This window comes from Typopeltis vanoorti, chromosome 18, assembly GCF_054136105.1.
Source record: "Typopeltis vanoorti isolate ZY-2024b chromosome 18, IOZ_Tvanoo_1.0, whole genome shotgun sequence".
Classification (NCBI taxonomy): Eukaryota; Metazoa; Arthropoda; class Arachnida; order Uropygi; family Thelyphonidae; genus Typopeltis; species Typopeltis vanoorti.
The window spans coordinates 16138396-16152103 of NC_143566.1; the positions used below are offsets into that span (position 1 = coordinate 16138396).

Consider the following 13708-nt stretch of genomic DNA (forward strand, 5'->3'; position numbering starts at 1 on the left):
TAATGGTAGTAGTGTCGTAGTTGGAGAATTAAGTAGTAGTGGATAATATGTATTTAGTGAAGTAGAGTAGTGTGCCCTCCCACGATGAGTCCTTGGACACCCTGGAGATTATTATTATTATTACCACGGGCTACTCCAGGAGTCCTTAGACTCATCGAGGGAGGCCCTAAACATCATGTTCACACAGCTGTTCAACATTCTCACAGTATCTATCATACCTTGCCTTGAACTCGCTCACTGTCATAGCACCCACAACAGACTCTGGCAGCTTATTCCACTCATTTACCACTCTAAAAGTAAAGAACCCAGCTCTAACACCCCTGCTAACCACGCTCTTGCCCAGCTTCCATGGGTGTCCCCTAGTTCTCCCACCACCAGTCCTGATCTCAAAAATATCATCTGAATTAATCCTATAGAATCCTTTTAGCAATTTGAATGTCTCAATCATATCTCCCCTCTTCTGCCTATCAACTAGTCTCTGCAACCCACAAATCTTCAACCTGTTCTCATATGGTTCATTCCATAGACCTGCTATCATCTTAGTCACTCGCCCAGAGGCAAGTGACTAAGATGATAGCAGGAGACTCATCTATTATGAGATGTCACATAATAATAATAATAATAATAGAAAAACCCGAGTTTCCGGGAAAAAAATCCCGTTTCCCGTGCCAGAGATCGACTAACTCGTGGACTGGTCAACGAAAGGGTTAGAAAAATTTCCTCCAGTCGGCGACTGGACTCGAACAATAAGTCTATCTTCGTGCGGCCTAACGTCAGGATGCAAGCACCTATTCCATTGATAATATGAAATTATTGGGATCACTTCATACGAAAAAAAAATGGTTGCAGTACTATTATGGAAATTATAGTATTATGTTGCGACTAATTTTGTTATATATGACTAGAATCTGCATAATCCATATTATTCATATTTTTTTCCTCTCGATACCTATGCAAAGAGTAATCATTAATTTGTTCTTGATTTATTCTTAATGATCTGCCAACTGATCGTTCACTGGATCGCGGGTAGTCTTAAACTGCCTTTCGTCTGGCGTTCATGTGATTTTATTTTTTTATGTTACGAATGTTGCAAAAAATAATTAACATGGAGAAATGAGTTCTGCATGACAGAGACTCAGTTGTACTATTACACAGTCCAATATGAAGTAAAATATTGGTTTTTACGTTTTGCAAGGCATAATCGTTATGCAATTGTCATTTTCAGTGTAGTTAAAAGCGTATGGGAAGAATATATATTGAATGTAAAAAGATGCACTTGGCCATCAACTGGGATCGGTTAATGTTGCTTTATTCCTATTAGGATGAGAAAATAAGTAAAATATCTCTGCCTTGAAAGGATGATACTCAGGTAGATTTCACAGTGTTTTGGGTTATGATTTATTTTCTTTGCTTTTGTGTAAAGAGTTTCTGAAACGTGTTTTGATATACGCTCAAAGTAAGAGCTACCCCGTATTGCCAATGGAGATAGGGGTAGCTTCGTTATCTGATAAGCTTTTCTGTTTTCTCCCGTTAGCCATTTTCTTTATTTTAAAACTTACAATGGACTGTAGGTTTCACACCCCAAAACATACACACACACACACACATCCACTTTTCTTTTCCTTCTTTCTTTCTTTTACTTCTTACCGCAGCCTTGTTGCTTATTAAATGAGATACTTGACCACTTCTGTATTCTCGTGTTAAAAATATCAATTCTGTTATTTATTATTATTAGAACTATTTAGCTGGCCGTTTCAGTCTCGAGTGTTTTCAGCTACCTTTCTATGATAAATCTGAATATGTAAATAAATAAATGCATATATAGATAAGAATTTTCTAACACAGAAATTGATTGAATTGGCTAGTGAGTGTCTCCTCATCTGATGCAGTAATAGTGTTCATATTCACACAAGCTCCAACTGAACCACAGATACTTATTGCTTGCTATTCTTGATTCTTGGTGTCTAGGCTCCAAAGTTCCTTGATCAGCACTGAGATTTTGTCATTCTAGGTTTTCCTGTTCAAAGGAGAAATTTGTATCCTAAGTGAATGGTCTGGACATGTTACTTTCCAGTAACATGCCCAGTGACTTGTCAGTGACAGATGTGATATTGATGTCAGTCATGGCACTGAAATTTTTCCAACTGAATGAATCATATCCCTTGTAAAGTGATAACTCATCAACCGTTTTCTTTGCTTCTGTAACTTCCCTACCATCAACACTCATTAAAGTCACCCCCCCCTCTGTAGCCATTCTTCCTTTTAAAAACCACATAGAAAAATTACTTTTTGGATTCTCTTTGGCCTTATTGGTTAACTTTCACTTGTAATTCGTTTTTGTCTTATAAGTTGGCCTTCTTTCCTGTGCTTTGTTCTGCTCACAAGCTTGTTGCTTGTCTTTCTCTTTATATACCCTCTGCAACTTTTTTCTTTCTTTCACCTCCATGTGGGGCACCTACTCTTGGGAAGTTGATGATAGTGGTCCTTTTCTTTGCTTTTATTTCTGGTATTCTTTACTGTATACCTGAGTTCTTTTTTTTTTTTTTTTTTTTTTTTTTTATCATCCTGTCTTCCATACCACCAGTGAAATCCAATGTCCTGCTACCATTATTGCAGTGCAATCTGTAGGCATCTGGAAAGGCTGCATCCAGCTTTAAACTGCTTTGGCAAGATAGGCTGTCCTAGATGGCCTAGCCAGGATCAGTTGCCTAGTGGACATGCCTGCAAGGTCAGCAGTGTGGCAGTAAAACTCCTACCCCATGGTCAGGTAGGAGTTTTACTGCCACACTGATGCAACCCAAGGCTTGCAGTTGTGCTGGGTGGTATAGCATCCAGGATAACCTTGGCATTCCACTTTTGAATGCATTTTCTGTTTGCCAAATAGTGACCATCTATGTGTTGTTGTATAGTTGGTAGTGAACTCTGGCACAAAACAAGTACACATACTGTAGATACATCATTTGAAAAGCTGATCAAAAAAGAGGAAATGCCAATAGGGAAAACGTCACTCCCCTTTATTCAAAAAGGTTTAGAAGCACTGCAAAAATTTCTAAAACACTTAAAGTATTTCTGGTGATATTCTTGTGGATATATCATGTTTACAGCAATCAGAAAAACCATTAATGGCAACATCAGTGAGTAGCATACGAATTACAGTAGTTACTCATAAAACAGTAAACTGCTTTGTGAGCAGTGATATCAGAATTTGTTCTCCTTGATGTTTCAGATGAAGAGATACATTGAGAACTTAAATATCAAGGAGTGATAAGTATGAGGTGCATCTTGATATGTGAAGGATGTTACCTGTTCCAACCAGGAATATCATTCTTCTTTTTGATACACCCAAACCTTCAACATCTCTTCAAAGCAGGATATCTCAACTGCCCTGTTAGGCTGTGTATTCCTAATACCCTGAGATACTTAAAATGTGAGAAATATGTGGATGTCCAAACTACCTGTTGTGGCTTTGGCATCTGTGTTTGATACAGTATTTAATAGCATGATTGTAAATCATGCTCTGCCATGAAAGCTAAATGTTTCATTTGTCAGGGAGATCATGAAGCCTACTTCTGTGCATGTGGAAGGATGAAAAAGAAATGCAAAAGAGTAAAATAGAAGAACAAAATACATCAGGAAGCTAGCCACCACCACATATCTAGAAATCATCCTGTGCTCATGCCGAGAAGGTAGCAATTTAAAAAAAAAAAAAATTATCAAAAGTAACTCAAACTCTCATGTCTGTTTTAGCATTCCATTCTTGAACTTTATGCTTGTGAGTGCTTACCTATAGGATGCATCATTTGCTCTATTTCTGTCTCACTCCTGAAACGTCTGCAAAAATCATTCCATTTAATAAGAACCTGCCTGTCAAAAAATTATGGCAAGAGTATCCTTCCCTCCCCTATTCCCTCAGTCATACAGCTGGAGGAAGTAGCTATATGCAACCATATTAGGGAGATGATGACTCCCTAGTATGGTATGATCACTCCCTTTATGATTGTATCCATGTGTGTTCACAGGACCGGTTTGCCTGTTTTCATGGTTGGAAAGCCCCAGTTACCAGATCATTTGCAAACTAAAGTCAGCAAATGATCCTAACACATCTGATGTTGTGAATATTGTGACTATAACAACAAATAAATAATTTAAAATGAATATAAAAGACCAAGAGGAAAACCAAAAACAAGATGGATAGATAACATTAGTCAAGATAGCAACATCACATTACAGTGCCCAAACTGAAGACGTTAAGTCCTAGCAATACAGGGTTGGAGACCAAGGCTCAGTTTAGGCTGTACAGTCATAAGAAACAGATGAAAGATAATGACAAATGGAGCGAGGATAATTCCAAACTTTGAATGTGAAAGCTCAGTGGAAAATTTACTCTGCTCTTAATCATGCCATTTATTTAGCAGTTATTAACACATTTTATAAAAATATAATAAATAGCAAACATACTTAAAAAATAATTTTCATGAGCAAAACTACTATACCAACCATTGAATATAGAAACCTTTATGCAGATATACGTAAACATCACTATGCAGCATATATGCAAAATACTTGGTCATCATGTGCATCACCACATGGTCTAGGCTAGTGCTTCCCAAACATCTGGATGTCAGGGCCCCCTTTGGAAAAATTAAAATTCACAGGTCCCCCTCGAAAAAAAATCGTAATATAGACATATATTATTATAATGTTTATTGTATTTATATTCAATACAAAATATTTTGTTGTTAGCTTCACAATGGGTTCCATCAATCTGGAGCACTCAGGAATGAATTTCCTGTAGAAATTTATCATTTCTAGGTACCTCCGAACTTTCCTAACAGTGGTGGGGACTCTAGACTTCAATATGGCTGTTATGTTATCTTGAGTAGGGATTATCCCATCTTCCCTCAAAAAAAATTTGCACTTGGAATACTTCAGACAGAGAGTCGTGCTTCGCTCTGGCTGCCCAAGACAGCCAAAAGAATTTCTTTGTGTCTCATTAAATCAGATGAGTAGATCAACAGGTCATCGTGGAAGCATATAACTCCCCTTCCCAACATGTCTGAGAGGATGGAATTCGTTAGACACCAGAAACTCATGGCCGAATTTCTGGCTCCCTGAGGAAGTCGACACAGTTGATACTTTGGCCATCTTGTAGTGAAAGCAAAGTACTTCCAGTCCTCCTTCCTAAGGGGGATTTGAAAGTAGCCTGAGTTCAGGTCCAGCTTTGAAAAATATCTTGCCCCCCCCAGACCTATTAACAATTCCTCGATCTTACACATGGGGAAGTCAATGGGCCTGGTGACCTTGTTCACTTCATGTAAGTCCAATACAAACCTCAAGAGCTACTGTTAGGTTTCTCCACTAGTATGAAGGGGCTATTCCACTGGGAATTGGAATTCTCGATAATCCCGGCTTTCTCATAGTCCTCCAACAATCTTTGTAGCTTATCCCTGTGCTTAAGGGGTTTTGATATTGCCTGTCATACATGGGAGAGTCCGATGTGATTTGTACAGCATGTTTGACCTTGTTAGTACAGGACAAGGAACTAACCTCTTCTGTGAACATGCTGGGAAAGCACTGAAATACCAACTTGAAGAACTTCTCAATCTCTGCTTTTCATGTTCTGATCTCGATGAGCTGATAGCATTGTGTACCATTTTCCTTTTCCACTTGTTCGAAACTCCCTTCGAATCTCCCACTTCAATTTCTAGGGCCTCATTCACTTCTCTCATTTCCTGCTCTAAATTTTGGTCAGAACCTTTTCCCAGAAAGGGATATCATTTCGCTTGCAAAGTCACACGTGAAGTGATGTCTCTCCAAGAAGTCAAGACCCAATATGATTTGGTTGCTAGCATCTGCGAGTTCAGGGAGAACCAGCAATTCATGCGAGAGACTAACAGGGAAACAAGGAATTGTAAACTGTATATTCACTTTCTTGAGAGGAGCTCAACTGGCAACTCCAGTAATCTTAATAGGCTTATGCAATTCAATGAGGCCATCAGGAGAAACCTTACTGATTTGCTTGACCAGTGACATTGGTATCACTGATACATGGACTCCGGTGTCGAGTAGGAAATTACAGGGGATCCCTTCTACAAATCCCTCCACAAGGGACAATGGTATTCTTCCTACTATCTCTGCAGCTGCTACACTTTGCATCTTGCAGGCTTCGAAATTAGGTGATCTGGGCCTGCCGACTGGCTCATCGGGAGGGGTGGCAGAGACCCCTTCTCTCTCCTCTAATGTTGACTTCCTCATGTCCCATGCACGATTGGACCCCTTGCACCGAGGAGATTGTTACTAAACGCCGATCAGTAGATATAATAGGCTCATGCCCCGTATCACGTTTTCCATCTGACATCTCTGTCTTCTCCCCCATAGAGGTGTGACAGGCTCCGAGTGATTCCTGAAGCTCAGCCCTTCCATTGGAGTTGGAATTGCTTTTGCATCCTGAGCGGAGGGAAAACTGTATGCCAGGCCATTCCAGCAATAATTGTCTCAGAGAATTAGCATGAGACATTTCTTCTAACACCCTTTTCCTTTCCTTAGCTAATTTAAAACACCCATCTAAGTTATTTGCTTGTTTCTTATATATTAGTATACGTAACTCATTACATAGCCCTGATCTGAATTGCTGGAAAGCTATCCATTCAAGGTGAGGCCTTTCCTCCATGGAGACTCTTATAGATTGAGTGATCGAGAGCAATCTGTTCAAATCATTTGTCACACCTGTAAAGTTTCCAGAAAGTTTGGAAGGAACCCTTTTCATGGGAGAATTCAGAAATTAGTACTTCCTTGAATTTGGCATAGTCTAAAGTCTCTTTCAAGATGGGAGAAGAGTAGAGGAAGTTCTTTGCTTTCCCCACTAGTTTGCTGCACAGGAGGATGATGAGTTGGAAATCCGTCCACCTGCCTGCTTTCCTCAACTCCTTGACGTAGCTAAAGAAAGCTAAAACGGCATTTTCCTCCCCAGAAAACTGCAGAAAAACTTGTTGAGGATTGATGCTCCTGAAAAACTCGCAATCATCCATCCCTGAGCTTGATGGCTGATTCATACTTGTATATATGTTTACAAATATTTTCCAATATCACACAAATACTGCTAACCTAAATTCTTTCCCCAAAACCGCCTGATCTCAAACCAAAACCTGCTCACCTTGATTTACAAAACTTAAATTCCTTATCGTTTAACGTAAAGGAATTTAAGCTTTGTTCAAATCAACATCCTGCCGGCTGCGCCATTGTTATATCTTTTCTTTCTCTTAAGTGTATATTTATTTATTTTATATTTTATTATCTTAATTACTATCTTGTTATAGACTTGTTACGATATTATCTCTCATCCCTTTACTTAGATCTTAGCTAAAACCTATTCCTTCAGTGGCCTATCATTCCAGTAGATCACGTGTGCAAATCCTACAAAGAGAATGCCTTAATTTAGGGCCAGTTTTCCTTGGTTGCAATTCTGGAGTTAACTCCTTTTCAGAATTAAGAAAAATTTATTTTTTGAAGCTACGCCATCTTAATTCCTATACAAGAGAAATCTCCTTGTCAGAGAGTTAAAACGCAGACTGTCACACAATCTTAGAATCTAGTAATCAGCAAGCCCTCAAATTACTTTCTTCAATTAGCATTCGTAACCAGTTCTCCCCCCCCCCCCCAATGCTTGAAAATTTTTTATACAGGTTCTAATTTAAGCAAGCGATGCATTGGTTTGAGAAATCAGGCAATTTACTTAGGTAAAGAAAACAAGAATGTTTATTCATTCTAACTATTGTACATAGTAATCCAAGTTATTCTAAACATAAGAATTCCTGCAGGTAACACCAATCTATCAGACAAGATCTAATTACAATTAAAGCGTTACACTAAAAGTCATCAGCAAATCAAGCTGTCCTGTTCTCATTCACTTATCACAGCTATGCAAGTGAATAACTACTCAATATCCATAGATTAGATTATAACACGCTGAAAATGATTCAAGGACAATATCTGTTACAATATACTTCTAGAATTACAACAATTTACCACAGGTTAAAGTACTAGAGTCCTGTCATATATTAGCAAGTCCTATCACTTATTACATTAGCACATTAACTCTTCCTAGCTCTGTTCACAGTTCAATGGACAAAAAAAAAAAATTTTACGTTACCGACCAAGTGGACTAAGCAGGAATTTCCTGTCGATCAATCTTTGCTGGCTCCTCTCGGCTAGGTTCCTCGATCTGCTACTTGTTGTCCTCCGATTTTGCCAACTAGTGATTATGTTCATGATCACTCCTGTGCTGATGATTGCGATACTACTCAGATGAATGGGTGTGCATGGTTCTGCATAAAGCTGTGGTCTTCACTGGCTGTTTAGCTATGCCGCTGCTATGCCTGGACCGGACCTCTACCTGACAGCGTGGCCGTTGTTGACCATCGTTCTTCACGTCTGCACGAATGACTTCTACCAGAACCCGAAACCAAGGAGAGAGAGGGACAAACGAAGAAAAAAAGTGCCGAGCTCGAGCCAAATCTTTTATATCACTTTCAGCTTATCTCCCTAGTACGCCACCGATTGCTGATGGTACCTAAGCTTTTTGCACTCCGTGCTATCTTCTCTTTGATATGTCTTCCATGTGGGTGCCTTGCACGTGCCTCGGACTTTGCATTGTGGCTGCCTGGAGTTATGTCTATAAGCCGAATGTGAACTTTGCTCTAACTTTCTTGTTCCAATGTAACCTTTACAAAGACTTATGATTCTTGTCTGTTATTTACAGAACAGTTTACAATATAACATATACAAGATTTCATTAAGAAAGTATTATTACATTATTTACAAAATCACTTACACCTATGTACAAGCATTTCTTTTGGGGAATTTTGGCATCTTAGTTAAATCCCAAATGAAATGCCTAATAATAAATTAAACCTTTCATTCCAGATTTAACAAGCACCAAAGAAGATAAAGTCAGTTCCATCAGCAGGAAAGGTCATGGCATCGGTGTTTTGGGATGCTAAAGACATTTTGTTTATTAATTATCTTGAAAAGGGTAAAACAATAACATGGGAATTTTATTCAGATCTTTTAACCAGACTGGACTAGTTAAAAAAATTTGTGAGAAAAGACGGTTTGCAGAAGAAAAAATTACCTTTCATTAAGATATGCACCTGACCACAAAGGTGTTTCGGCAATGGGAAAATTAAGGGATCTGCACTATGAATTGTTGGAACAGATATGGCTTCGTCTCAGTGAGTTCTATCTCTTTGAATTCTTTGAATCAAGATGTGATTGCAGCTGTAGAGGGGTATTTTGCAGATCTTACTGAGACCCACTATTGGGACAGGATAATGGCGCTGGAACATTGCTGGAATAAATGGATTAGTCTTAAGGAAGATTATGCTGAAAAATAAAAATAATTTTGAAATTATAAATTTGTTTTTTCATTGTTAGGCTGAGAACTTTTCAGACCACCCTCATATATATATATACAATATGTACCTATCTGTATAAGATGATAAATATGAATGCTGTGTAAAAATTTAAAAACAAAAATAACACTTGATGAATCAGATAAATCTTCCTGAATGTATAGGTCTCAGACAGATTATGAATAGCACTGCAATAACAACTGGGCTTGTTGAAATGAGAGTGATCAATGAAACAGTGGATTATAATTAGTCTGGTATCACAGAACTACAGGCATGTCATCACTCCTCACTAGGAAATAGTGTGTAAGATACTATGACCTATGCAGAGCTGAGTGAGAACAACTTATTCTTTACAGTCCCTGAATAGACTAGACTGCAACAATTTGATTTCAAGCTTGATTTAAAACAGCTTGTTGTTGGTCTCTCTGTTCTGACTGCCACTGGAATAAAAATTTGTCTTATAATCTGCTTGTAATTGATGTAGAAGAATTGCAGATGAAGTGTGGTTGGGTGAGTGAAACAGATAGCATATCAGAACTATTTAACGATCACTCAGGGTATTTCATTCTGGTGAAGTAGGTTTTATTAATAGGAAGAGTTGAGGGACTGTGATTGAATAAAAGGAACTGTATTTGGTATATAAATACTATATTCAAGATATCAACAAAGCTGTTAGACTAGATGAAATTTTGTTGTGATATAAGTGACTGCTAAGAAACTAACAGTGCCAGTGCTCATGGTTGTTAAATGAGTTACAACAGGTGGTGTTGTTGGATAAATGCAGTACAAAATTAAAACAGTTTGCATTTTTAGGACTACTTCAGTAGTTTAGAAGCTGGCCTGGTTTGCCGAGTGGTTAACGTATCTACTCTCCAGCCAAAAGGCTGTGGGTTTGAATCCCACCGTGGACATGAATGTTTGTGATTTTCTATGAAAATACTAGGGGTGGTGGTCAGCAGTAGATGGTGTTGGTGTAGATGTGAAAGTAGTTGCGGTTTGTTGTAGTTGGTGGATTGAGTTGAGTGTGGTACCCTCCCTTGATGAGTCTTTGGACTCCCTGAAGGTGTCATGTATTAATAATAAAGTATTAGTGAGTGCTCGTGTGTGATTATATGCATTTTCATATTTATATTTGAGGAAATATATTCAGTGGAGTTTAAAATATATATAAGAAGTAATGATATGATTGTAACTTCATGTTAAGCTCTGACATAAATAGACATTGTAGAAATGTTCCATGAGGGTAAAATGAAGAAAGAAAGGGAACACTGGAGTATTCTAAGAGGTTGCACAAATAAGTGAGAAGTGAAGTTTTTTGCTTGGGCAATGGTAGTTGTACAATATTAAATGTACAACCACTATTTAATATTGTACAAGCATGTAAATATACAGAGAGTGAATGCTTTTAAGATAGTATGAAAGACTGTGTTATTGTACCTAGAGTTGACATCGCTTAGAATCTTTGATTCTGTGTAGGTCTTCTGCTGATAATAAATTCAGTGTTAGGCATACTGACCAGATGAATTTTTGTTGTGCTACCTTCCCACTATCAAAAAATATCTTCTTAACTTATCCATTTAATGATATGGAACTAAGTCTGATTGAAAGTTTTGGTGATTATATTTTACCCAGTAGTGAAGTAACATTAATTAATTACACTTCAGTTGTCACTTCCTTCACAAGTTGGATATTTTTTAAAATTAAATTTTAAATATAAAAAATAAAAATTATTTTGGCATGCTTTATTAATAATATACAAAGTAATATACAATATGTATAATATATGAAAATCAAATTTTAATTTTTCTTCCTTCAATTTTGCAAAATTTTCTACCATTTCCTTTAAATCTAGTGTAGAAGCACCCCTTCATGACTTGCGCCCTAGGCGGTTGTCTAGTTTGCCTAAATGGTAAAGCCAGCCCTGAGTGCACACTACATTTTTTAGCATTACTTTCATTTATTACCATTACTTACAGTACTCCTTAATAAGTTGCCAAACACTTATGTTACCCACCTTACCGGCCATTAAAGATCAAATACACACCCTCAAAAGCTTCATATCCATCATAAATTTCAATGTAATATCAATGGTATTACAATTTTAATATGCACTTCACATCCATGGAAATGTGGACGTATATATACGTCCTGGCCGGTAGCATGGTTAAGATAACTGTTTCTAATTTTAATTCTTATTTTCTTAAGTAAGAAGTCAGAATAGAATTCAATTATGTTACACTGTTTCATGATTTTTTTTTTTAAAATCTTCTATTATAAGAGGAAACAATATAATATTCTTGCAATTATTATTTACTACATAGTTTGATTACACAAGCTACTAATTATCCTTTCATTCTCATGTTACTTGTGATTTTATCCCCAATGTAAATTACAGACATAACCAAACATTTTTATTAGTAGTTTAAAAACACAAATTACTAATTAAACCTAAATCATTCAAGTGCCAATATTACTTAATTCATTTTAAAACTTTTTTTTTTCAGAAGTCACATTTTTCAGATGGATGTGAAATTCAAACTAAAGGCACGAAGGAATTCCTTTCAAACTTTTAGCTGACTCTGGCTGTATATTTTATCTTGATTTTGTCAAAGTATGAGGTGACTACATTTAGTATTTACTGATTACTGCACATTGGAAAGTTATAAATGCTATATATCTGTATTTTATAAAAAATAAGTTTTCTGTCTTTGTTTTGCACATCCAGAAAATGTATAAAAAGAAAGTTGACAATGGAAGAAATTCGGAATTCTGACACTAGTGGAAAACAAATTTTACTTCAACAGGCTCTTACTTTACCAATAGACAACCAGACAAAAATAAAATTATTCTCATGTGAAATATGTGGAAGGAAATATACACAGAAAGGACATCTTACCCATCATATAAGAAGCCATAAAAATGAGAGACCATTTTGTTGTGAAATCTGTGGCAAGAGGTTTATAGGGAAAGGAACTCTCAATGTACATAGGAGAATCCATTCAGATGAAAAACCTTGGTCATGTAGTACTTGTGGGAAACAGTTTACACAAAAAGGATATCTTGTTAGTCACATGCGAACTCATACAAATGATAAACCTTTCCCCTTAACAATACGTAGCAGAAGTCACACAAAGGGGAAATTTCCTTGCGAGGACTGTGGGAAAAAATTTCCAAACAACGCAAAGTTACGTGTTCATAAAAGAGTACATACTAATGAAAAACCATATGAATGTAATACTTGTGGTAAAAGATTTTCACAGAAAGGAAATCTTTTAAAACATGGAAAACTTCACAGTGAGAAACATTTATGTGAATTGTGTGGTGAAAATTTTTTACTACCCAAACTACTTATTCAGCATCGAAAACGTGTCCATTCTGTTGAAATTCCCTTAATATGTAAAACATGTGGAAAGCAATTTTTGCATCCAAAAGTATTTTCTAAACATGTACAGTTTCATTTTAAAAAGGATGCATTTCTGTGTGAAATCTGTGGAAAACAATTTTCACAAATTACGAGGCTCACTCTCCATACAAGAAAACACACTGGTGACAAACCTTTTTTATGTGAGACTTGTGGGAAAGAATTTATAACATATGGCCAACTTTCTCGGCACAAGAAAATACATTCTAAAGAGAAGAGATTTTTGTGTGATACCTGTGGAAAGAGATTTTCATGCTCAGCCAACATGATTATGCATAAAAGGTCACACACAAATGATTATCGTTTTCACTGCAAGACCTGTGATAAAAAATTTATGCGAGCACGTGATCTAATGGCTCATGAGAGAAATCACAGCAAAAGGACACACAGAGATGATTATGGATTTCACTGCATGACCTGCGATAAAAAATTTATGAGGTCACGTGATCTAATATCTCATGAGAGAAATCACAGTAAAGAATAGTGAAATACATAGGTAAAAATTCTCCCCCTCTGCTTAATTACTTCCCATAGAAAACTTCACTTGCAATTGTGAATTTGTTATAGAAAATTTGCATGATCTAGAAATCTGGTCCTTCATAAGGAAATGCATATGACCTATCTTTTGGTATGTATTAAACATATGTTAGTCAAAAGAAAACAGTTCTCTTGTTTTGTAATATTTAGCTTTATTATCTATATCTATAATGTTGTGTTATAGATACAGATCATTTGATCCATTCTTCATGTGTGCAGAGACACATGTAAGTAAAGGCATAACAAACCCAAGCCACAACAGGTCTTAATACTATAATATACAGGGTGTTCGGGATAAATTTGACAGTTTCGTAAGGAAAAAGAAAATCTTCTTTGTATC

The 13708-nt window shown here is 36.8% G+C and overlaps 1 protein-coding gene across 1 annotated transcript; it reads left to right on the forward strand.

Moving 5' to 3' along the window:
* The first annotated feature begins 1054 nt into the window (after positions 1-1054).
* Positions 1055-13438, forward strand: LOC150096508 (uncharacterized). The gene is made up of 2 exons (XM_090408482.1): positions 1055-1369; positions 11915-13438. The coding sequence occupies exon 2, from the start codon at positions 12161-12163 to the stop codon at positions 13313-13315; it is 1155 nt and encodes a 384-aa protein (XP_090264608.1). The 5' UTR covers positions 1055-1369; positions 11915-12160; the 3' UTR covers positions 13316-13438.
* The last annotated feature ends 270 nt before the right edge of the window (positions 13439-13708 follow it).